Source organism: Labrus mixtus, chromosome 2, assembly GCF_963584025.1.
Source record: "Labrus mixtus chromosome 2, fLabMix1.1, whole genome shotgun sequence".
In the NCBI taxonomy this organism is placed as follows: Eukaryota; Metazoa; Chordata; class Actinopteri; order Labriformes; family Labridae; genus Labrus; species Labrus mixtus.
Genome location: NC_083613.1, coordinates 28,044,861 through 28,071,962, shown reverse-complemented (window position 1 = coordinate 28,071,962; position 27,102 = coordinate 28,044,861). Strand labels below are relative to the sequence as shown.

Here is a 27,102-nt window from a genome sequence, read left to right as displayed (position 1 = left end):
GGGTGTGACTTGCCATTTCCCTGCAAATTATACTTATATGCCTCCTCCATTTGCCTCTTCCTGCCCTACTGAGCGATGTTGACATCTGCAGTCTGCCGTGTAGCATCACAAAGCACTTCACGCCATCGAGGCTCGGAGTCAAAGTTCACCCACAGCTCCTCCAGACTCCTCCGCCAAGCAGATAGTGTTGTTCTCCAAGGAAGCTAATTGCCCATAAAACCCCAAAGCTGCAGCCCTATGCTCTAAATCCCTCATTTGAGCTCTGCAGACCTCAGTTTTGACACATGATCACGTCTCAAATGAGTTTTAAGTGTGTTCAAAGTCTGTGCCAATTATTACAAAGTAAAGCCTTGAACATACTTAATTGTTCAATTAAGTCTTCGTGTACATTCCCATCTGAGGCACCAGTCAGTCCTCTAAGCAGAAAGTCTGCACATATCTCACTTGGCAACTAAAAACATTCATCTGTGATTGAAGATGAGGGTACTAAAGCAAAAGAAGACCTACCCTTCAGCAGAACTACAGGTATAAAGAATTATGACAAAGAAATAATACATCTTGTTTGATGGTTAGGTCATATACTGTAGAAGTATTAGTATTCATTTCAGTCTGTTTCATAATCAGCTAAAAACTCTTCATAGTGGGGCGCCAGATAGCCGAGTGGTTATGTCGCGAGTCCCATGTTCAGAGGCTAAAGTCCTCATTGCAGCAACCGTGGGTTTGAATCCGGCCTCGGCCCTTCCCTGCACGTCATCCCCCCACTCTCTCCCTCTAACATTTCCCTAATCGACTGTCCTGTCCAATAAAGGCAAAAAGGCCCAAAAAATATACTTGCAAAAAAAACTCTGCATAGTGCAATACTAACTTGCAAAACAAACATTTTATTATTTAGAATAGAATAGAAGGATTACCAATAATATTCTGGTTATGTCTACTAGTTATTAATGATTGGGAGGATTGGGTACTCATCTTGTGATGCATTGATAATCTATTGCCCAGGTCTATGTGACCCAAAAAATATTTTTGGAAAAGGCAGTGGTAATGATTCTACCAGCACTAAATTGAGTTTATGTCAACGCAAATCTGCTTTAACCTGCTCTGACATGTCCATTTTCTACATCACAATATCATCATAGTGTAGGACGCACAGTCAGTTGTTTGATTTGCTGTGGTTAATGTAACTTAAGTGACACAATGGTACACCTTTCATTGGTCTCATTCCTCACATTCTCCATGCAGACGTAGATGTGCCCTGTTACAGGAATCCCTCCGCCTCCTTGTGTACTGTCATGGATTAATTTCAGCAGATGGCAGGACTGTGGCATAAATGGCCATCTGCCTGTACACAAACACACAGTGTTGACACTGTAAAAACACTCATGCTGGCATTCTGGTTTTTATAATCAATTTCAAGGCTCTACTAGTAACTTTGGCTTCATTCCCTCATTAGCAGTGCCAAGATGAGGAACATGATATTTCCATCAGTTTCTTGGACAAAGAATCAGCAGCAGATTGTTATATACGGATAAACGAGAGGGAGGATTCACCCAAAGAAGACGCAGATTAATGAAGATACTGTCAGCTGAGACTAAAGGTAGTCTCATTTTTGTCTCATCAGACTCTGATGGCTTGTATCCGACCATTTGGCTTTTTTTCTGATGGCGATTGTGTGATAGTGGGTTTCCAAAGTTCGACAGTTTTGATAAACTTTCCATGGAAGACTTAGTGATCATTCTTTTAAAAGTCTCGTCTCCGGTGTTTTGAGAGGAAATTATCTGTAAGATGTGTGTTTGTGTTTGAAACACTGACTGTATATACATTTTGACAATACGTCTCCATCTTTTTTTATGTACAAAAATGAAGCCAAAAAATCATCAGTGACATGCTCTGAGGGGATCTGTCTGGTGGTGCTGCAAAGTAAACTGCTAATCCAGAAAAGAACGCTAGAAATAGCTGTAAATCATGATGTTATATCCACTCTTTTACATATAGAGTTCACATAAGTTCACTTTTACATATCAACACTGCACATAAACCAGCCTAAGAACTAACCATGATGACAGAAACCATGTTGGAAACAATGTATAATTCTACCCATGTCCTGTCTGCTAACATGGAGGAGGCGTTGCTTGTCTCCTATGCCGCAGCCAGCCAGCAGGGGGAGCTCCAAAAATTGTGGCTTCACTTTTGGAGAGCAGTTGTGTTCCGTCCATCTTTTTATCTTTTTTTGTGTGAGCTTCAACATGTCTGTAGAGGTAAAAATGCATGAATGTGTTGGCTTTACAGCAGGCAGGAGAAAGTGAATAAAGTTGAGGGGGGGGGGGGCGTTTACTACAGTTGTGGGATTTGGTGACTAAAGCGGACAAAGGTCTTTCTGCAGCGGTGGGAAACTTCTTTAACCCTTGACTTCCCCCAGATGCTCAATGTAAACTTCAACTTCCGAAAGCTTTATCTGGGGGAGAGGGGGTAGCTGTGTGTGTGTGTGTGTGTGTGTGTGTGTGTGTGTGTGTGTGTGTGTGTGTGTGTGTGTGTGTGAACTAGTTTGTGTGTCTACTTATCTGAGGCAAAAAGGTTCTCCCTTTCACATTTCTCTCAGCTCCTCCGTCTTCCTCCCCCAATATACAAAGTTCATAAAAACGAGAAAACCTTTCATGTCAAGTTTTGTTATTACTGCCCATTTTATTACTACACTTCAAAAGACTGAAAACGACAGTATTTAGAATATGCCTCTATCTTTGTGATGCATTGGAGTGTTAAAAACTTTGATAAAAACATGAAAGGAAAAAGGCTGACCTCTGTGTCTGATGCTTTTCTGCTACAATACACATGTGTGGTCAGAGCTTCTGAAGTGGTTTTTATCAGGCTTAATCCTCTGGAAAAGGGGCAGCGGTACTAAAGATAGCATGTTGAAATCAAGACTTCTTGAACGACTCAGGCTTCAAAAGAGAGGAAATACATTTTAAAGGAGCCAGTTTCAGTGTCAGCGCAGATTTGGTATGTCTCACACTGCCTCCTGGTGGCGTGTTCGGGGTAGTGAAATAATGAAAGTCATAACGTTCAACATAATGAGAAGTGACATTTGTCAGCATTATCACTGTGGGACATTTTTCAGCTGAAAAGTTAGACGTTACAGTCTTGAGGCTCACCGACTTCAAATGAGCAAGAGCACCCAGAGCACTGTTCGGCAGCTTTGTCAAAGAAAGACGATGACAAGATTTGCCTCAGCGTAAGAAAGTCATCATGCGGTCATCTTTAGGCAAAGACAAACATAAAAAAAAGTTGAGTTTCTAGCTCATCTCCTCGCTTTAATGACTCACACTTAATGTCTAGCTAAAGAATCTCATAATGAAGGGACACAAAGATTTGAAGGTTACCTCTGTTTCATTATTTGTTATGATGGTCTCCATGAATCAACTCAGCTCTTTAATGAGACAGCTGGCTCGGATTAAAATTAAGCATGAAGCATTACCCAATTTCCTCTATTTAATGTGTAAAAAAAAAAAAACCTGTTCTCTTTGTAGGCCTAATGTCACCTTTTCCACTAATATTACGTCTTTAACAAAAGTACAAAGTGGTGCCGACGCTGATTCTAAAGCAGCGTGTGTTGAAGTGGGATGAAGGTCTCGTGGTTTGAAGTCTTTTCCACATCCAAAAGGTTAAATTCCAGTTACACTCAGCTGCTAAATGATAAACAGAACAAGGGGGAGTTGTTCCAGTCATATTTGCTCAAAAGCGATACATGTAATCCCTGTTATATGAAGCATGTTACTCTTTAGATTAAAAATTCAGCCACTTATTTTGTTTCATTCAATCAGAGATGCTATGAAATATGATACCACCTCCAGAATAATTTCACCAACAGTCAGGGAAAAATAATGACAAATTATTTCAGAGTCACAGCAGTGAAGCGTTTCAAATCCTGATACCTTGATATTAAACTGTATGTGTTCATATTATGTGTAAAAATGTTTTTAACCATGCTGTAAACAAGTTTATTTCTGCTGTAATAACTGGCATTTTAATATAAACTCTAATATGGGATTGCCTTGGCTTTTAAGCATTCCTCAAGTGGACACTCAAGGAACTGCAGTTTTTTTTTTTGCACTTCTGCTTCATTGGCATTCATTCACTTCATTTTTCAACACAAATTGTTGCTGCTTGGCTTTCACCAAGAATATGGAGTAGCTGCCACTTGGGAAACAAATAGCTAACCAATGACTGTTTTTTTGCTGTAGAAGCCCAAAGGGAATGGCTTACAGCATTTTTTTTTATTAATTATTGCACATTTTATGAGGTGTGCAGCCCTGATTGTGAACATGTAGTGAATTATTGCAATGAGAATAATGCATCTTTCAGTTTAAACTCAAATAGTTTTTGAAATAGATATTAATATTCAAACAATCTTATTCTAAATCAGTAACAATTCCCTATCAAATGCATCGTCTGTAAATGCTCCTTTTCCTTTTCTTTGGCCTCACTTCTTTCCCCGCTTGGTAATTAGCTGACAGGTCAAACTGAGTAATGGTCTGGGATCAGTCCAGAGTAATTGCACTGGGAGAGGATTGACCTCGGATAAGCCTTCGCCTCAGGATTCATGTATGAGTGTATTTGGGCCTGTGTCGGTGTGTGTCGATGAGAGACAACAGTTTGAGAAGAAGAAAGTGCGTTTGTGTTTGCCCTTTCCTGACCTATGGACAGGCAGACACAAATGACCCCGCACCCTCCATTCGTCCCTCCTCTCTACTTTGAGAAGGTCAATCCAAATAAAAGACAAATGGCTTCATGTAAGTTTTCTTCTACAATAGCTTCAGCCTAATTAGTAAAATAAATGTACTGAGACTATCTCTTCAATTGGCAACATTAGGACACATTCAAACAAACAGAACTTGCTTGGTTATTATTTATTTGACTTTAGGGCTAATCATTTCCTTAAATACACATTTATTTAAAATAGCAGAAAGCTGAACTTTTTAAAGTCCTGTCACAGTGACATCCATGTGAAGTTTGAACATCTACTTCCTTCTCATTTACCACTAAAAGACTTCTAAATAAAAAGGTTATTGGAAGTGACCAGAATGATAACCTATACCAGTTATCATCCCAGTGATAACAAGACTATTTATGGTCATCTTCTTTATCTGAAGACCTTTCCAGAGGCTAATTACAGTCAATAAAAAGTAAGTCATCCTGCTTTTGAAAGGAAAGTGTTCTTCACAATTGCAAAAGCTGAAATGTTTCAATGCTGAATCAATCCTAAAAAATTTAGGGAAACAGCTTTAGGGAATTTTCTTTTTTTTTTTCCAACAAAATACCAACAGGTTCAGGCTTTTTGAAATGTTAACATCTGACTCGTCTTGGTAAATATGAAGGTAAATAAAAAAGTCTTGTTGGTTGGTCTCCTGCTGAACAAGGTTTCTAAAATGTTGAAAGCAGTTCTAAAAAGTGATAAGAAAAGTGTTATTTCTGACCACAGGTGGTCTTCTCTGTCTCAAGATGTTAGATAGAGCACTGTGTGATGGATTGATGAACAGCAGGCCTGGCTGTCAAGATAAGGTTCTCCGTCTGGCTGAACACACAGGAGCAGACCAGATGCCAATCAGAATGAGTCTGCTGTCTGTAGCCTGAAGTGACCCTGATGGGCCGAGGTTTTTCTTTTCGGTCCTCTTGTCATTTTCTTTACCTGTACAACAGCCTCATCTCTAATCACAAAATCAAAACATATAGTTCCTGCACCTCTTCATGCACTCGAGGTTGTTTCACAGTTAAAGGTTATTGCTGAATATTTGATTTGATCTTACAATTTGGAAACTTGACTTTAAATTGTAGAGCCTTGGGCAACACTTGTGTAATCAAATCAAACTTGATTTACATAATGCAAGTAGAAGCCTACTTAAAATACTATTAAAAGTGCTGAAAATTTAATATGGTACAAAAATAACCTGGATTTGAATTTAAAATAATTTAAATAAATGAAGCAGTTAAATATGATACAAAATAAATCAGTCATATGAGATCACTATCAAAGTTAAAGTCTATACAAGCCAACGGTGGTATAAGCCAGGTCGTTTCATAGTGTACTGTTGCTCATCTAAAGTTAGCTGTTGCTTTTCAAGCACACTAGTTGGTTTTTAAAGTTACATTAGGTTAATCACAATTTTACGTTTCTTAGGTTTACTCTCTTTCCTCTACTCACTTGCTCTCAAGACCACTTTTGCATTTTGCGTGGGAACATAGACTTTAAAGCTGCTCTCTATACACCAGGCAGATTGGTTTTTGTGCATACTATGAAATTGATCCTGCCGGTGTCATGTCGAGAGAAGACCACACATTTATGAAGTCTGTATATGATAATATTGTGTTTGCCATTATCAAATGGTGCACAGGTCCATGAGCAAATAGAGAGACTGAGTGAAGCTGCTTTGGTGCTGTGTTGCGCCGGAAAATGAATGCAAGAAAATGATTGCTGAGAAATGTCTGAGGACAGATTTGGTCAAGGTTGTTTTTTCGTCAGGATATTTTTAGAAGTTGTTGAGTGAGGTTTGAAAAACACCCATCTGTCAAGTATGGTTAATAAGGGTTTGGATCTTTTGAATATGAGATCACAATAATCAGAGGCGCTGCTTGTCAACAGGCAAGGCAGGCAAATGCTTGGGGCCCCATGCAGGCCAGTAGGGGGGCCCCAGACCAGTAGGGGGCCCACAACGGCTGACAAACTTTGAAACCACAGCATTGCCTCAAATTGTGCAAATTTCCTGTCAATGCCCTGCTTAGCGTTACAGCATTATTCCTTTGAAAACCAACATTTATCAATGAAGGAAAATGAAGAGGAGTAACCCTTCTGGGGGTGGAAACAGAAAGAGGAAAATTCATTGGAAGGGGCCTTTGCCTAGGGCCCCAACAGACCCCAAAGCGATTTAGCTTAAATAGAGAAATTCATAAAGTCACACATACGCAAAAGGAAGCACACGTTTGCTTAAGAAAGACAACATCATGGATTTGCTTCTCAGTAATCTTTCAACACTTGCAGCTCACTACAGGTGTGCTTGTGTGAGATCACAACCATTTCACGCTGACCTTTAGAATAAACACCCCTGTGTGTCTAACCCTTCTCTGTGATTTTCGGATCAAAGTACAGAAGGATATTTACGAGGAAGCTGACTGACTTAGATCACATGACCCCTGAGAGAGGAAGCACCCTGCAGTGAGGTCACAGAGCGAGGGCAACAATCACGCTGACAGAACAAGGAAGGAAGCACAGGATAACTCGTGCACTTCAGTGTGTGCGTATGTGTGTGTGTGTGTATATGTTTGTGCAAATGTGTGTGCGCACAACGATGTGTGATGTCATTTCCTTTTGGAAAAACTGAATGAGCAGGAAAGCAGCTTATCTAATAGACAAACACAGTTCACAGCTGTATGGAAAAACAACACGACATGACCTGTACATGTAATGCTGCCAACTGCACATACAAGGTTTCATGTTTATGTTAAAGCTCCAGTGAGGGGTCTTTTAGCTGGTTATGAAACAGACTGAAATAAATATTGATGCCTCTTTATAACCTACAAGAGCAAAATAAACCATCAGGAATAAGATAATTTCTATATATTCATTTTTATGTCTTGAAACTGCTATGGAAGTAAGTCATAGTTGGGGGGATATATTGAGCAGCTCATACCAATTTAAGAACATTTTACAATTCAGCAGACAAACTTCACACTGAAAGTTCACACAGACGTGGCATATGACCAGTTTATAGTTTATAATAAACAGAGCAATGAGCGTGGATTCAATGCACGCTGGAGCTGTTTAAGTGAGACATCATTTGTCTAGTGTCAGTGTTGGTTACACACCTCGAAAAAATAAGAGTCAGATGATGGAATGAAGTTTCTGTTTCTTAACCGTCCACCTCTGTGTGTAACGGCACACTACCTCGTCCTGCTAATTCATAAAAGCTCTCTTTACCTCGCTCTCTTTCAGGAGCTGAATTAAAGATGACTAAAGTTGAAATGAATAATCAGCCAAAATTCAAAATCCTAGTGTACTGATGCTGCCCTCTCTAACAGGATGATTACTTTCTGTTATTAACATCTCCGAAACACCTCATTGTGTGTGACAGTGGTTTAACTTTGCAAGATTTTTAAAGGGTACTACCAACCGCAGCACCCGCAGCACCCTCAGCATCCCTATTTCTAGTACCTATGTTCTGTGAACTAGGCTATGTGTCAAAAGAAGTAGTTAACGGCGAGCTGCAGAGACAGACTGCTTTTACATTGTCCATCGCAAAGTTTTTTAATGAGTGATTCATCTGACAAAGTTGAGATTTTTTTGTTAAAATAGACTAAAAATGCATGAACAAGGGGTGTCCACGGAGGGTGCCAAAATCGACACGGACCAGAAGTTCCTCACAGGAGAAAAATAGAAAACCTTATAGTGGTATCAAGAGGGGAAATGACCGATGTGTATTGAGGTCATGAATATAACTTCCATCCCAGAAGTCTATGGAACATAAAGTGGTTTAAACTCTTTTTTTTTTTTTAGTTCTCTTGATAATGTGCTGTAACAGAGCAGGGTGGGCTCACTCACAGCCCCTTAAGGCAGGTCACCCTTCATTTAGACTCCTATTAGGGCCTCCCCCCCTGAGGGACCAATAATTGTTTTCCTGCCCCATAATCTGGGAGAAAGCCGTGGAAAAGCTTCAGCATAGACAAAGAGACTTAATGTGACATGTAATACAAACATTATGGATACAACATGACACTAAAGCAGAGACACACATACACACTATGACAGTAATGCACTGTGGGAAATCTGAAGAAAACGTGCAGCCCTTCATCTAATTGCCTGCAGGACAGGAAGAGATCATCTTAAATGACCACATAAAGTGGTGAATGGTACGATGGGGACACACAGATATATTCAATACAAGACAGAAAACCTTTAACTGAAGTTTTGTAATTCTTCATGCTAATAGCCACTTATTGTTGGACGTGACTAAAGGCACACATGCATAAAACACAGAGCAGTAATGCTCAGAGCACCTCTAATAGGTATTCTCCAAATTAACATGAAGTAACAAAGGCGAAGCATTGTGACAGGGTCGAAGGAGCAGCTCGTGGTGATGATGATGAACCTGGCAAGAACTATCAAATAAATCCCTTCAGCCTCATTTTAAACACTGTTGTTGTGTCATTTTCACTCCATATTATGCTCAAACATAATGACCATGCAAACACATGTTGAAGTTAAGAATATCTGATTATGCTCTCCACACATTTATAAATATGTAGGTTGGTAGTAGCGACAGGACTCGGAGAGAAGGCTTACTCCAGGGAGAAGGATTTGAAAGAAACATGAGTTGATTTAAACCGATTTTCAAACTTCCTTATTATACAACTTGGAAACAGAAATAAATCAGCAACAGGAAGCATACACTGCCTCAAATTTGTACAAGTACAAGACTAGTTCATATCGCAGAAAAGTGTCCCAAATCTGTTTTTTGTGTGACTCATCTGATATTTTTGTTGTCAGTTTGAATTGCACAAATCGTATGGAGTCTTATCTTTTCCAAACAAAACGCACCATATATATGTTGTCCTAGTTAAGATACAGGCTGCATCTTTTGCAATATGACCTCATGTGACTTTGACTTCACTCTTGAGTGACACTCACATTTCTGCGCTGGAGGGACGGGACAGCGCAGCAGTCACTCCCACTCAATGAAAACCAAACATGGAAGACAGCTGTGATGGACGTAGTCACTGGAGGGACAGCGTGCACGTTAGACCTTATAGGTATATGGGCTGACATTTTGCTTACGAGCAAAGCTTGAGGGGTTGAATCATAACTGACCCGCCTTTGAAAGCATATGAAAAGAAATGGCCGAACGTGGCCCGCTGAATGTGGCTGCTGAGTCAAGAAAAAGTCACAGCCTTAAAGCCAAGTTTAAGGTAGCTGACACCATGTTGTGCGTGACAGCTTTGTCGTTCTTCTTTTGTTCATGCTGGTCTGTTCAGGAGTTTGTTCAGTTCACATGGGACTCTGATACAGGCCTCACAAAAAAAAATGGTCCCCCGCAATAAATTGAGTTAAGGCTTGCAGTAAGAATGCAGTCTCAGAGATGAACTTTTAACGTGGCTGCGGCTGCATTATCTCACTAATGCAAGGTTAACTAATGCAACCCTGTGGGCTAAAATGTTTCCTTTCTCTGTTACATAGAGTTGCACTAATAACTGTTGGACAACCATACTGCTGTTCTGGTGCTGCCAAGGTCAGGCTTTCATCACATCACAAAAACCATCCCCGGCTCCAATACAGCATTAAGCGAAGACATAGCTAACCACAAATACAGACATTAAGTCTGCAGGACGGACAGGCCTCCAAGGACATGGTTACTTGTGTTACTGACAGATTTGCAGACACTGGACCTATCAAGCTGCTCCTATTTCTTCCCTTGAATGAGAGAGATCTGACACTGGGGTTAGTGTGTTGTCTGAGTGTAAACGGTGAAGGAAAGGAAAGATATGAAACCATACCTAAACGTCAGACAATGTGACATGTTTTTTTGCCCAGTGGGGTTGGAGTGTACTCTAACTTACAGAAAAAAATCAAAGTTGCCTTTTTCCTGAAAACAAAATAGAAAAGTAATTTCGTTTTTTATAACTTGAGAGATTTCTTTTCACAGTGTTCAACACTTTGATCTCATTCCCACTAATGAACGAAATGCCCTAAAACTTCTTCCTTGAGCTAAACAACAACTGGTAGCACTAGAAATAATTGTAAGACAAGGCTAGTTAAAAAAACAAAGTCTTGTGTTTTCTGGGTATGGAACAAAGATCATATTAAACCGAAATGATTTACAATGCACTGAAAGGCTAAAGTTTTCCTCTAATTTCATTTCATATGAAAGCATGGCTTTTCATTGTGCCGACACTGAAGAACCATGTTAAAGTACTAAATAAAAAGTAGGTCAAAAGCTGTTAACTACATGCTATGAATGAGAAAAAAAAAACATTTAATGATGAACTGGATAGTGTTCTGTTTTGACCATTTTATAGCAAAATGGTTCTGAGAACATAAAGTGTCTGTATCCTTTTTCCATTTATAAACTGATAATAAACAGGCAATAAACAAGTCTTTTTCCACTGGTAAACCTTTTGGTCAGCTTTTAAGAGTTTGGTTTTGGCTGGTTATTTTTGAAGACTAAAAATCAGCCTGAAAAGAAAGAAAGAAAGAAAGTATTTTTTTTTAAATGGTTTGTGAAGTAACAATGACTAAGGTCTTTGTTTGTAAAGTGTCTGGAGATAACATTTGTCATGAATTGGCTCTATACAGAAATTATTGTTAATAAGGTAAATGTTTTACCGCTGACTGTATAAAACATGGACGTAGCCTCAGTGACGTCACCCCTTGGTTTCTGAAGAGGCGTTTTGAACCCCAACGATGACTGTCAGTTTAGTAACAGTCAAAGAGCCTGTAGCCTCATGGCAAACAGCTACAACAGTCAAATCACACTTACAATGCTTAATTAGGTAATAACTCTCAGCCTAAACATTGTCAAAACAGATAAGTTATAAAGAAATTCACTCTGTACGGATTTATGAATAAAGACCTGAGCTATGCAGACCTAAAAATGATTTTTGTACCAGGCTGTAAACATATTTATTTCAACTGTTTTTGGATATTTATATGTGGGACCTAATGAACATTTGTTTGCTATTGGAGCCAGCCTCAAGTGGACACTCAAGGAACTGCAGTTTTCTGTACTTCTGCATTGGCTTCATTTTTTTTTTTGCCACAAGGTTGCTGCATGATTTTATTCCATAAACAGTTGTAAACATATCTTGTACACAACCATTATGTTCCACATGGACATGTGAATGATGCCATACGCATTACTGCCAATGGTTTATGCTATCCCACTGATGAAAAGTGGTACAACAGTACTAACAGATGTTAATGAAGCAAATGCTGCCTGGGAGGATGACGGGTTAGACTGAGTTATGATTAAAACAGACTTACCATGCATAGGTGATTTCCTCCCGGCGTGATTGGGTGAGGAGCAGCGGAAGGTGGTGACGATGGTGTTGTGGTGAGGGTTGGGGTGATGTGGGTGGTGCACTGCTGGGTGGTGGCCGTTGTTTTCAGGTGGTGCCTTGGTGATGCTGATTTCAGGTTTACGGACATCTCCAGGGCTGGGAGGCTCAAACTTGCGGGTGTGATTCTGCTCGGGGGGCCTGCTGGTGCCATTGTTGTTATTGTTGCCCTCGTTGCGGCGGATCACCGGCGAATCATTGGATGTTTTAGCAAAAGTCACCTCCCTCTTGTGGCTCATCTCGGGGGTCTTGGAGTGGCCGAGGACTTCGGGGCGTTTCAGGGCGCTGCTGGTGGCGAAGCGCTGGGAAGAGGGGCTGGTGACGTTATCCACCTGCTTGCTGGAGGAAGAGGAGATATCGATGGAAAGTTCAGATCGGCGTGACACAGGCTCGGGGGTCTTGGAACCTCCTCCGCCCATGATGGAGCGGGGCTGGGTGTAATTGAGGTTGTTGTTGTTGGTTGCTGTGGCGGCAGTGCCCAGGTCCCGGTAGTAGATGCTGGTGGGAGACATGGCGTTGCGGTGAGGGGAATTGGTTGTCCGACGGGAGCCGGGGGAGAGGTGAGAGGAAGTGTCCACGTCCTCCACCTCAAAGGACCTCTTCAGAGCTGCAGGGGAGGAAAAAACACAACATATCAGTCAGTTGGTCATTTTACTGCTGAAGTAGTGGGAGGATTTAGATCTTTTTTTTTTTTTTTAATATTATTCAATCTTTTTTTTAACAGAAATACCAAATATTCTGTAGTCCGGGTAACTCAAGTTTCAGATTTCGCTTGTTCTCTTTTCTATGACATTTAAAATTCAATATTTTTGGAGTTCTTACATTTTATCTGACAATTTCCTTTCACTTTCACTTAGAGAAACTATAGTGCTCTCTGTACAAGGCAAATTCCCCTAGGGGCAATAAAGGTTTCATTCAAAGGAGGAAGAAGTACTGAGATGCTTTACACAAGACAAAGTACCAATACAACATAACTAAACTCAAAATCCATTAAATGTTCTTTAACGGGAAATTCTACAGGAGGAAAAGTAAAGTGTTACTAGCAGATGAATTTTTTTTTAAAAAGGCACTCAAAAGTTAAACCCTTGTTCTGCAAATGATGAGTTATTATAAGTTACATCGTTAGGTTGTCAAGTGGAGCTATGGCGGTACTTGGGAAACTTGACAGTGGGGCCCCAAGTAGACGATTTACTTATGTACGGGGTCGCAAGCTGAAAAGGTTGGAAACCACTGAACCGGAAATGTAACTTGGATTTCATAAACTTTAATGTACATGTTTTCGCAAAATAAAGAAAAACAAGATGTGGAGTAAACATTACATTAACTCCAACTGTGGAGTGGATGTAAAAAAAGTAACCTAATATAAAAACACATAGTGAATTTCCTCCAGTGCACAAAACAAGAAAAAAAAGAAAGAATGGAAATACATTGACTCTGTTGATATGTCTTAACTAAAACAACTCATCTTTCCCCTATAAAACCATTTATGCTGTTTAGAGAAACTAAGAACAATATCATCAAAATTACATTAAAAGGTCATGCCATTTAACTGTGCAGTAAACAAAGTGAACGCTTTTTCTTCTGGTAGAATAAAGTGTGTACACGTATTAAAAGGCCTGAGGTTTGTGGGCGGAGTGGTCTGTAGGAGCAATTTGGTCGGCAACACAGAAGAAACAGCACGCACAAGCAATTAAGGCATACCTTTATAATTCCATCATATCCCCCATCACCAGCAACAGGATCAAAGATTCTGTACGAGACGCTTTAGTCACTGCTACGTTGTTTTGTCATGCCTTAGATGCTGTGTCTGCGTTACCCCGTGCAAAGTAAAGTTTTCAAACAGAGTCATCCGAAGCGTTTCACAACATGCAGTCAGCCAAGCATTGTTTATTGCGAGAGCAGTCAGGAAAAAAAGAAAGTCCCAAGCTCTCTGTTTACGAACAACATGAGCACAGAGATAGAGGCACATCGTCCCCCCCCTCCCACCCCCCCCCCTCGGTTAGTTGTTACGTGAGGAAATCTCTGCACTGTCCAAGAGGAAGATACTAAGGGATGGAAGCGGCCCCTGGGAAGATTGCACTGGCTCAAAGTCAACTTGAATTTGACTCCCACCGTGGATTTGTTGTGCCAAGCCAAAGGCCAGGAGCTGGTATCATAATGACACACTAGTTAGTCCAGTCCGCTCACGCAAACCCCCCCCCGCCAAAAAAAAAGAACATCTCCTGTTTCCTCCAATCCAAAACACACTGGTGATTATTTGATCTGTTTATGGCTTGTGGCGCGTCCGAGTGTGCACGTGTCTTCATGTAACTGTATGTAGTTTTGTTCAAAGTGCTTGTAAAAAGCGAGCAAGTTACAGGAATGTATAGATGTTTATTTTTAAGTGACTACACCCACAGGGAGGGGAACATGCCCCAGCCCCAGCGCACTCTGTGTTAAGCCAAAAATGTTTTAAGGGGATGCAGAGTTTAAGTCAAGCACATCTAAGCCGCCTCCCCAAACATATGAGCCAACACGCTAATCTAATTTACCGCTATAAGCCGCTCCATTCCAACACTCCACATTTGATACAATTCACCCCCTGTCAAAAAGTCCCATCAGAGCCAAAGCGTTATTCTTCTTCTGTGTCAGCTGGACAAATTGAGGATGTTCTTGTCCACCAAGGGAATAAATGGATCATCACTCACCTCTTAGAGTTTATGGTTCTTTGTTACAAAGCTCCTTAACCCCCATCCCACATTGGCACAACCTACGTACTATTGATCTTTATCAAGGTTGTGTTTCCTTGTAAGTATTTTTTCACTATAGAAGACGTTTTTTTGGCTGCATGTTAGCTTCAGCCACTTCAGATTATTGTACGGTACTTGTATTTAGGAGCGTGTCAGAACATTTTTTTTAATTGGGGTGGCCGTACTAGGCACCGGATCGTGCAGAGGTTGCATTAAGTGTATGTATGCAGATGAACACATGGATGAATGGAGTTGATTATCAATTTCCACTGATCAACAATCTCATCCGGTCTGAATAAAACAACCACTCTAGGTTAGCTTGCAGCATTCTGTACAACCTAACATCATCCAGCTTCTACAGTACATGTGTTGTGTCTGCAGCTCTCTCTCTCATTCACTCTCTCGCCCTCTTTCCTCGCCTCGCTGATGCTGGGAGCTCAACAGCTGTGCAGTCACCCCAGTTGCACGTATTGACTTTTGTTGAGATGTATGTTGATTGGCTGTCAGTGTTTCTGTCCCCTGAGTCAACCAGAACAAGCTGAATGAAACAGACAGTCAGCTCTGACAGCGGTTGGCGTGCATTTTTGATGCATCATATGGAGGGAGGGGCTGAGCGGAGAGTGATGCCAGGTAGCAGACAGAGAAGTTGGAATGTTGATGTTTCTTACTGCAACTTTAAGGACTCAAAGAGAAGCTGATTCCCAGAAAATAAAAAGTTACTATCAGCCCATTGTTAGTTTGACCCTAACACCTTCATCTGGCTTGGTAGATACTCAATCATTGATTTGGATTATTGCTTGGCCAATTAAATTGATGACCCCTGCTTATGTGTTAAACATAAAATGTCATCCATGAAGGAAAGTCAGGGATGCTGGTGTCAGAAAAGCATGTACTTCTACCCATGTCTGAGCTAAAGTTCTGATGAGAAAAGGGTTAATTTTCCAGTAAGGCACCATAAAACAGTTTGAACCTCCAATCTTTGATAGACATACATAAATAAAATTACACATAATAAAATTACAGTTTGTAAATTGTGTTCAAAACCATATTGCCACTGGACTGTGTCCTTCTAACCCCTGCTTTTCTCTGTCTTGTGTTTTATGATTGCAGAGAGGGAGAGTCCAAGGCTGTGGTATACTTTCAAGTTTTGCCAGAGAAGAAGTTGATCTGCCAAAAGTGCTCTGCAGATTTCATGCAGACGCTGAAAGGTTGTGATGCACGCTTTAGGCCTGTGTCGTGTATAGCGAGGGAGAACACAATGCACTCTCTAACGTTTCCTGACACTCGCTTTAGACTTTGTTACGTTTTGTAAGATCTGTAAACGTAGGAATAATGAGAGGAGAGAAACAACGCAAGGGGATATCAGGGTCAATCATTTGGAGTTGCCTAAACAAGAGCTGAATAAAAAACATGGCTTTTCCTGAGACCTGTTAAGTGATCCTAGATTAGTATTTCTGTTCTTGGCTGCTTTGTGATTATACGCCTCCGGGCACGGGACAGCAGAGAATTGAGTGCTTTTCCCTGAAGCCATTTGTTTGTATTTAGAGACTGTGCAGCCGAGTGAACATAATTTAAGAGCAGAAGTGAAGCTGAAATCTCAGTACTTTAAAGTTGTCTGAGAATATAGATGGAAAAAGGAAGAAAGGCATTTAGGGCATCTTTCACTTAGATGATCAGTCAACTTTTTTGCTTATTTCTACCGACTCCTGGGTCTTCTGCTTCAGCTGGATCTTAAGTGTTTCTCTTCCATCCCGGATTTTCTTTGCATGGATATCATATAGACTGAACCGTGGTGCTTTAGGTAGAGTATTTGTGTGGGACTGACAGATGTGTGAAGGAGTATCGCTCCCAGTGAAACAGCATTCCCAGACTATGAGCTAGAAACGAGAGATTCACTCTTCCTCAGAGGAGCCTCATTAACAGCAGCCAGGAGTCTCCTCTCCTCACGTCCCTCCACTACCTATCACCGCCCAGTGTCCAGTAACTCACACGGTTCGGTGTGCGGGGATAATGCAGGACAGACAGTATAAGACAATGCAACAAAGATGGAGGCAGCTGTATCCTCGCTTCAGTTCACGGTCGTTTGTCCTAATGCAGCCCAGGTGTTCGTCCCCCGGCTGCATCTTATCATCATTGTCATCACTTTTCTCTCAAGGACATCTTGACCAATGCACACAAACATTTGGTATCATCTCAGCCCAGATGCACAAACACGAGATAGTGGAGAGTTTGAAAAACACACAGAAGCAGAAGGGAGAAGAGAGAGCAGATAGAGAGGCAGGGAGAGAGACGGGAAGGTTAAAACAGGTCAAGACGACATTCTCACTTAGTTTTTTCTCACCGATGTTTTTTCACTCCTCTGACAGAAGATGTAAACCCAGGCTCTTTGTTTGTGTCTCGGGTTTGAGCGAATGTCAAATATTCTGGACCAAATACTATTTACTCCTTTATGAAACACATTCTCTTCCATGAATAAACAATGCTTTTGAGACAGAAAAGCTTAATTCATGTGGACTTGACTGCCATGCTGATATGTAATTGCAGCCCATTTTCTCCCTCAACCTGTCAAATTCGGCAGCATGGTCTGTGGTAGCAAACTTAGACTCTTGAGATAGCATTTCCAATATGGCGACTGCCTTCAGAAATGATGGGATGACATCACTGTGACTACGTCCATTTTTTATATACTGTCAAATGTTTGCTTTTTTGAAGAGGCGTCGTACATTTGTCACTGTTTAAAGAGCCCTGAGCCAAAACAGTCTACTACTGTGTAGTTAAGTTACAGCACAAAAAAAACCCCCGACCATTATTTAAATGAATAAAGGATGTAGGCTACTGATGTGAACACTGCCTTGAACTTTTGATTCATCCTGTAATTTTAGCCCCAGACAATAAGTCAAGTGGTCAAGAAGGTAACTCACTGTCAAACACTGGTTATACAAAAACAGTACATGCACAGTGGAGTTTAACCAATGTCAGTAGCTGCAGAATACAAGTCGATGTGGTCAAAACCTTTTGACAAGACAAGGCCAAACAACCAACGATACAATTTCACACTTTGGTATTCTGCTCGGTCAGACGAAGCCTTAATGCTACGCTGTCAAACACACACTTCCTTTTCACTGCCCACTGATGGGGTTGGGTTTACTAATGCTGACCAGCAGTAGGACAGCTCCCTGTGTCAGATTTACTGTGTGGTTTCGCTCCTGGTCTAGCCGACACCCTGAGTCCAGCGCAAAGGAATTCTGGGATTGTAAGAGGTGTAAAGAAGGAAGACCCGACTCTGAATCAGGGCCGGGAGACAATTTGACCTGATGGAGATTTTGGAGGACATACACACACACACACACACGCATACGCACACACACACGCACAAACACACACACACACACACAAACACACACACACACACACACACACACACACACACACACACACACACACACACACACACACACACACACACAAACACACACACACACACACACACACACACACTCACAAAGTCATTCAGGCAGCTGCTGAATAGCCGTCCTGGTGCTTAGCCTCAGGCACTCTAGCCCTCAACCTTTGACAGGTATGGCCTTGTTCTGCTCCTTTCATCAGGCTCTAGTTTACTATACATGTCATGATCGACATCAGTGACCAGTGAAGGTACAACGACGGTGGCTGCATTCCACATAATGCATCCCTTAAGATTGAAAAATGTTTAACCTAAAAAAACCAAAACATGAATGTATGAATCGCACACCTAAATAAAAAAACAAAAACTTTTAAGCAGTGTGTTTTAGATTGTGTATGTATGACACAGAGTAGAGACAGGAAATTAAAAGTCAAACGGGCAGTAAAAGTCATATAGAGTACATTTAGAAATTTTCATGCCACCTGTAGTTCAATATGCCCAGAACCAACAGGGCTGCTAAGAACTGTTAAGAAGGTGTTTTTTTTTTACACACTCTAACCACCTTATTAACACACTGGACACACCCTCTCCATTTCAATGTTAATTTCCTGTCTGTGTCAATATGCCACACTGGAGCACCAACATGGCATCTTTTAGCAGATCATTACAGCAAAGTTCTTTGGATCGGACTCAAAGTTTAGCTTAGGTTGGCAAACATAGCAGAAGCTTAATGTATGAATCTGAAAACTCTTTGCATAAACAAATACGGGCTCATTCTGGGCTCATTCTCTGGTGACTAATTAGTTTAGTTGGAGCGCTTTTACAAGATCATAATATAGCCTCAGTGTGTCGTTGTTATGGTGTTTTGTATCATTGAGTTTCTGTTATGGTTGTAAGTGTTTTCTGTGCACCTCTCTTTACAGCTGTGCCTCAAGTCAAAGGAGTTCAAGTATCTTGATGTCTTGTTCTCGAGTTGGGGTACAGGCGGATTGTTTCAGCATTGGCAGTAACGCAGGGCTTTTACTGGATCGTCATTGTGAAGAGGGAGCTGAGCCTGAAGGCAATGCTTTCAATTTATCAGTCGATCTTTGTTCAAACCCTCATCTACGATTGCGCTGACACAAGCGGCCAAAATCAGTTCCCTTCGACCTAGAGATAGGTTGAGGAGCTCAGATATCCAGAGGGAGCTCAGAGTATAGCTGCTGTTTCTTTGCATCAAAGGGAGCCTGTTAAGGTGGTTCAGGCATCTGATAAGGATGGGCACGTCCAACTAGGAGGAGACCTGGGGTGCCGAGTGGGACTGGGAATCCCCCTGGAGGAGTTAGAAAACGTTGCTGGGGCAGACGGATGTATGGGTTGCCTTGCTTAGCCGGCCGCCCCAACCAATAAGAGGGAGAAAATGGATGTATGAGTCTTTTTTTAAAAGCTGTCTGTCAGATGTGGATGCTTCTTTAAATATATATTTTTAAGCTTGTACACAGGCAAGAAGTAGTAGTTCTCTGCATTACTGTGGTACAACACTGCCTCTCTTCTCTGCTGTTTACATTACTTGCTGCTATTTATCATACCGAGTCACTTTAATCATCACTTGTCACTTATCATTCTATGCAAATACTGCCTCAATTCTCAATTCCCCCCAGTTATTCATCATTCATTTTGTACTGTATATACCCCCTGTTTTTATTTTTATTTTTACTTTTATTTATCTTATCTATTCTGTTTAATGTGTATTTTTAAGCTTTCTTGTCTGTGCTGCTGTAACGCCCGAATTTCCCCTCGGGGGATCAATAAAGTACTATCCTATCCTATCCTATTACCACTACGCTAACTTTATTTAGTTGTATCTAATTCAATTCTGCTTTGCTGCCTCTTTGTGTCACCCTGAATAAACAAATTATCCAATTCAGAATTAACGCTTGCTCAAAAACCGCTCCGCCATCACATTACATCTGTCTACCACTGACTAAGCATAAGATTACAATAAGCACTGTAAATAATATTATAATCTTACTGTAAATTTGAAAATAAGGCCCATATCATTTTGCTGTTGAAAATTGTACCAATAAATGCAGGTAGGAGTTTAAAATGAGAGTTTGAATGACATGTCATCAAGCATTCAAACTTCTCTTAACTCTGAATCAAATGCAGAGAGAGATAAATCACAGGAATTGGTCTGGCAAGGGATAAAGCAATCGTCGTTACCCAGTCAGTACCACAAACAAAGTAATAAAACATTGGTTTGCGAAGTAAATGAAAAAGTGAGAAAATCAATCCAGTTACACTCTCTGTTCTCCGACCACCTGGCAAAGCCCTCTATGACGTAATGTTTCAATGGGACTGTTGTTTTCCTGTAAAAAAAAAAAACTGCCCCCCTCTCTTCTACCAACTGTGACATGGAAAAGGTTTGCTTTAAGAGGGCACAGAACAATGACACTACGTGCATTACATTGGACAAATACTGACCCCGCAACCCTGCTTCAACTGACCAGTGACATCTGAAAGATATTTCCAAAGACATCACTATGGTAACAGTCAAGCATGTTCACACATTGTGGACAATGTCAAACCATATCATCTTATTAAGTAGACCAAAACGGACTTCTCTGATCTTTGTTACAACTTATGAGTTCTCCACCTGCTAATGGCGATGCTTGGCTTAAAAGAACGAAATCAGGACGCCATCAGCTGCCCATCATCTTAGGCCGAACGCCATCTGGAGGAACACACTGACTTGTAGGAAGAACAGGAAAGAAGCAAGGAAGGAAGGTACCGGTAGAGGAAGATGAAGACAAAGGATATTAATGCCAGCTCCGACTGGGGCTTAGGAAACAAAGGAGTGACATAGTTGTGACTGTTTTGCAAAGGGGTTGGACAGATGTTAGCTCTTAGGGCTGAGGTTTCCACTGTCTTCCTCTCAGTGCTTTCAGCTGAGGGCTTTCCGGTGCTGGAATAGCATGGTGTCAGTGCTGTTTATTTCTATTATTGACGTAAACTGGCTATAATCAATGACAGACTATGGGCTTCAAGGGATTAGCTAGCATATGCCCACCACCCTGTTTTAACTCGTAACAGCCACACCAACAAACACAAACATGAAAATAAAGACTCAGATTTAAAGGTCCTAAGCAGGCACACACAGACACAAAGTGGAAAGACATTGGTTGATTTTAAAACTATTCACAAACAGAATGCCTGCGACAGATGTTGCTTCTCAAAATAAAGTGTAAACATGAATATAATGAGATGAATAAGAAGAAAACAAACCTTCAAAATCTGAAATTATTCCCTCCAGGTGTGGATTGACTCCAGAATCAGACATTTTTCCAGGCATCAAAGGTCACAAAAGTTCCCTTTTCTTTCAACTTTTTAGCAGCTCTACGTTAACTCCTAAATAGAGTCAGTGAAAAAGTAGCCCACAACTCTCCCTTTCGAGTCGCAGCTTAATTTCTGTGACTTCTCTGTATCTCTGCATCCAGACTTCACAGAGAGGGAGGGAGAGAGAGCGAAAAAGGCGAGCCTCCTCCCTTCTCTTCCCCTCCCAGAAACACACTCCCCCCTTTTCTCTCATGTCCTGTGTTTGTATGTGTGTGTTTGTGTGTGTGTGTGTGTGTGTGTGTGTGTGTGTGTGTGTGTGTGTGTGTGTGTGTGTGTGTGTTTCCCCCTGCCCCCAACACACTAGTACATGCACGCGCAAGCATTCACGCAGACAACAGACCCTGTCAGTCCCCGAGAGCGTTTTTAACCAAAGTGGCCCTCAGGTCTAGATTTCCTGACAGTGAAAGTGGACAACATGTCACACGGTGATTTTAACCAGGTTAACCTGCAATCAGACATGATCCTCTGTGTCTCTTTCATTGGCCTGTTACCCTGTCATCGCTACAGAGAGATCGCAGTATAAGTGAGATTTCAAAGCTTCCGTTTCGAGTAAACAACCTCTACAAACTTGCTGGCATGTTAATTAAAGTGCAGTCACTTCTGTAGTTGCTGCTGACAGAAAAAACCTGAGAGACTTCCTGGAGAAAGTTGACATTAGGGTTATATGACGGCGCCTCCGGGGAATCAGAGTCCCGCCCTCCTTGACACCGTTTTATCTGGTGGACGAACATTGGAATTTAAGCTTGGGGGACATATCTGACAAGGTACTCTACAGCACTAAGAGTGGGTCTTTTTGGACGCTCAACAACAAACCAGCGTTTTGATGTGGCGGGTATGGTTACACTTCTTGTCCTTGAAGCTGTTGAAGCCAGTTTAGAGACTGTTCTTTGAGGTGAAACAGAAACGCAGTGAAAAAAGGTGTTGATAAAATTATCTGAAGTGATGAAATACCAAAGCTGGCCAAATCCACTGCCTCCCCTGTGGGATATGCGATAATGTTTCTTATCCCTGAATCTCCCAAAAAGAAACAAACAAATGGGGATGAATCGCTCGAAGTACTGTTTGGTCTTGAATGAGCGCCTTTCTACAGCTTCTGGTTTGGAGCCAAGATGGACTGTGAATAAGATTTGTGATGAAATGATCCTGACTCCAGGTCATATTTATCATTTCAGCACCAATAATTAAGATCCTAGCAGTGAATGTAGTAGCTGGTTCACAATCAGCTGTGAAAGGAAAATAAAAAGCAAGAGTGACTGGAAGTTCACATTTCCACCTCTATAGGAGATACTGTCAGACATCAGAACACAAAGTTTATGGGGGTTGAATTAAAACAGCCCCCGTGCCTGGCTTTTTTTATTGACCATAATAATTGTGGAAAGCCCCATTTGAATGAAAAGCTCTTTTCTTAGGGGCACTAACAGAATGCCAAGCCCACCCAGTGGCCCTTAACCCTAACACCTGAGAGGTCGCCTTGCCACAGAATAACACTGTGTGTTTATGATGCAGTCTGCCTATTTCATAAAACTGCTGCTAAGGTGTCTAAGGATGAATAACAGAGCGGTGTGCACACTCCGTATTTGCATTTCCTGTCCTTCACCCATCACACCCATCGACCAAGGTGTTCACTTCACTGGAATATTGCGTGTTGTCATGGTTGCTTTGCAATCATGCTTTGAATTAATTTTGTAAGAGTTGACATGCTATGTATCATGCATCCTGGCAGCTGTGTATGAATAGTTAACCTGTTTGTTGGTTTGGGCATGGATGCATGGATGCATGCTAATGTATTTGTGCACCTCGACATGCATGGGTAAAATTATCTGCATGTGCATGATTTGGTGTGATTTCACCTTCTGTGCACTTAAATGGCCGACTTATATATACATACAGTATATACGAGCAGTACTATATGTAACAAAGTGTGTGGCCTCTCAGAGCCTTTGCAGGCCCATGTGGGCTACACTGTAAACCATATGCTACAAATACTCTGTAGTACTTAATTAGAGCAAAACACACGATGTGTGAAGTACACACCTCCACCAACCAGTGTATATTTATCTAAACATGGATACACACTCTGGGCTGGCTCAGCAACAGAAAGAAGGAGAGCTCAAACAACATCTGGAATGTGTGTGTGTTTTTGCACTGTGACTAACATTATGTGAATATGTGCATACATGTGCTGGTGTGGTTACTTGACTGTGACTCTAGACGCGGTTGTGTGTGTGTGTGTCTCAGTGCTCCTTAAATAGCGCTGTAAACACAGAGGCCTTTGCATAGAGGGATAAATGTGCTTTACTGAAGCCATTTGGACCGTTATCTCAGTGGTGCTTGGCTAGTTTTTGTTCGTCGTTAATACCAACAATTAGGGGAGTATGTAGTAGTAGTAGTACAGTATTGAAATGCCATTTTTGTGCGTTGTATATCCTTCACCTGCAGTATCTATTGTGAGATTTAGAACTTTGAAAGATATAAAAAGCAATCCAAGACATATTGATGAGTTTATTCAGTACAGTAATGTATAACATTAGTTTATACTAGTGGTGGTTTATACTAGGGGTGGTGTGTGCGTCGACGGCCGGCTTGTTAAATAAACGCAGTGGTTCCCAAACAGTATATTTCTGCATTTTTTTTTTTTTGCATATTGCTGCATGCACAAGAGAGCAAGGGAGAAAGAGCGTGCAAAAGATTGCTTATGCGCGAGGACTTCACGGAAAAAAACAACAACTTCCCTATCGACTCATGCGGAGGGGTAAGAGTGCAGAATCAGAAAAGACAGAGGGAGCGATAAGGTTCACTGTCCGTACATCCCTCTTGTATATGCATCGCTGTTGCAGAGTGCTTTGTGCAGAGACATGTGCACGTTACCACGTTAAAAAACAACAACTAATTAACGTTTAAACGGTTGGCTTTTTTAGTAAACGTTTAGTAATAATAATAATAATGCATTTTATTTATAAGCGCTTTTTTAAAAACTCAAAGACACTTTACAATGGTTAAAACATAAAGAATAGCACAGAAGGACAGACTAACGGACATCGCAGTATTACAAACAAATCATAAAGATAACAACAATAAAGATAACAACATAAAGGTAAACTACAGAAAACAGAAAATACATCACAATCATACATTAAAAGCTTGTTTAAAGAGGTGAGTTTTGATCAGTGATTTGAAAGTAGGAGGGTTGGTGCAGTGTTGAATGTGTGTGGGGAGGGAGGGGGCAGCTATGGAGAAGGCTCTGTCCCCCCAGGTTCGGAGGTTTAGTGTTTTTCTAAAACATACCTCTCCACCTCTACTTTCTACCTCATATTGAAAGCCACTTGCTTTTTTGTTTAAGACAAACACGAATTTAGCACAACACACATTTAGAGGCAGGAAGTAGCACAAACCTCCGTATCTGAGGTGTGACTTCTGAAGCTTCTGACACCTTTGAACGCTAACAAACTCTCTTATGGTAGCAGGGCCTGAATTATATGTTGTTACTGTAGAAATATTGTGTGCAGTGAAACAGGGTAGCGAGCCATCTGAACAAATCCAGAAAATGAATACACAAACAATGTTTAGAATAGATTGTTTCTGGGGAAAAAGCAATGAGACTAAAGGAGATATAAAGAGTTCACAGAGAAAAGGCCTTGTGGTCTCTCAGTTCTATCCAGGCCTCACATACTGTATACATATTTTATTAATATGACAGTTCTTTGGAGAAACGGTTGTCCTTGACTCTTTAATAGTAAGCTGTTTTAAATTGGCCTAAAAGCTGCGTGGACAATATACGCTGGCAGACATACTGCTGCAGTGGTTGTAAGACTTGGATGACCCTCTCTGAGAAGGTAATCATTATAGAGAGCCCCAATATGATTTGAAACAGGAATTTATGGAGTCCATGATGTCTTGGTGCAAGAAAACACCGTTGAATCACGTTAGAGAGAATCTATAGACTACTTACACATCTACATCACATAGAACGCTCAGGTGTGCTTTACTGTGTTCTTTAATATAAAATATAATGAATATAAAGGCTCATAGTCTTATCCCCATTTTTACTTTTAAAACAGTTCAATATGCATGTAAGGATGAATTCTTATTTGTATGTGAGCAAATTCTGTGAAACATGAGTGAGTGACCACTTTTTCCAGCCTCACCACAAGAAAGTATTCAACTTCATATTCAGAATAAAACTAGAATTAGTATTGAATTATTATAATGATGTAAAAAAAAAATTATGTCAGGGCAACGGTGGCCTGGCCGAGTGGTTGGGGCACGCGTCATATAAGGCCCCCCCCCCCCCCCCCCAAAAAAAACCCAAAAAAACCAAAATGTGTTTGATGAGTGCAATTAGTTTAATATTTGTAACCCATAGATTAGCCATGAAAATATGTATTTCTCTGAGTAGGGACATTCACATTTTTTAAATGCTGGTCCGTTAGCTCTATTACTTTATCTAGAAAATTCATCCTTTGCAGTACGTCTTTTAAAATGTGGTTTGAAAGTGTTTCTACCAAAGGTCATAGGGTTATAAGTCCATATATCTATAGTTGATGATGTACGAGGTACAAAACATTTTGTGCAAGTTGCCTAGATTGTTTCTACATAAACATTATGACAGTAGCGGATATCCTCTTAACACCTTGCTGTCGGTTCAGCCATTATAAACCTTCACTTAGATAAGCTGACTCAAGAGGTTCATCTATCTCTGTTACATCAACCTCTGCTTGACCTGTGTTCCCATCATGTTGAATAATTTCACCTGTCAGAGATCCTCCCAAGGGACGACTGAAGGTGGGGCTTCCCCCGTCAGTTCAGTTTCCTGAACTCCCTGTGCTGGCTGCATTCACGGCTCCATTTCTTATCATAACTAAATAATAATAATCTGAAAAAGGAACAATATGAGGTGAGATACCGTGAGGGTGTTGGGAGGAGAGCCTGTGGGGCGTTTACTCATAGAGGATATCCTGTACACTTTTATGGAACATGGCGAGCAGGGTGATTTCCTTCAGTCTCCTAACTCATGGGATCATGTGTGTTTGTGGAAGTGGGTGAGGTTTTAGTACACATGTGTGGTTACATCAGCACTTCTATAACAGAAGAATCACATGGGGCTAAAAATGAGAAGGAGTCAAACTAGGACACAAGCTGTATACTGCACTACCACTTAAGACGTTATAAATTAACATTAAGCCCATTCAAGATGAAATATCACTTTTCATTACTCTCTAGCTACAGTTGCAGCTAACATTTGCATTCAACCACTTCCTGATATCACAGTTTGATACTTACACATGAATAAAAGCTGATAATAATTTAAGCTAGCAGCAATTTCAGTTTGCTACGAGTGAGCCAGTTGGCCATACTGTAGCAGCCAGGAATTATTTCATGCTAATGTAACGTTAGCTGGGAATTGTTTGAATGCTAGTGTCAATGAAAGGGAAATGAATGGTGGTCATTTCAAAGGACATCACGCCATATTTTAAAATAAAACAACATTTTTGATAACTCAGA

General features: G+C 40.9%; 1 protein-coding gene across 3 annotated transcripts in view; it reads right to left on the bottom strand.

Moving 5' to 3' along the window:
* LOC132991315 (septin-9-like) overlaps nucleotides 1-27,102 on the bottom strand; it is a 78,023-nt gene that overhangs the window by 35,344 nt on the left and 15,577 nt on the right. For 2 of the 3 annotated variants that reach the window (XM_061060071.1, XM_061060062.1), the window contains exon 2: nucleotides 12,020-12,700. In XM_061060071.1, coding sequence (XP_060916054.1) covers nucleotides 12,020-12,700 — 681 coding nt within the window. Of the gene's footprint in view, nucleotides 1-12,019; nucleotides 12,701-21,489; nucleotides 21,687-27,102 lie in introns of those variants that run through there. The other variant, XM_061060057.1, reaches the window with a different exon arrangement.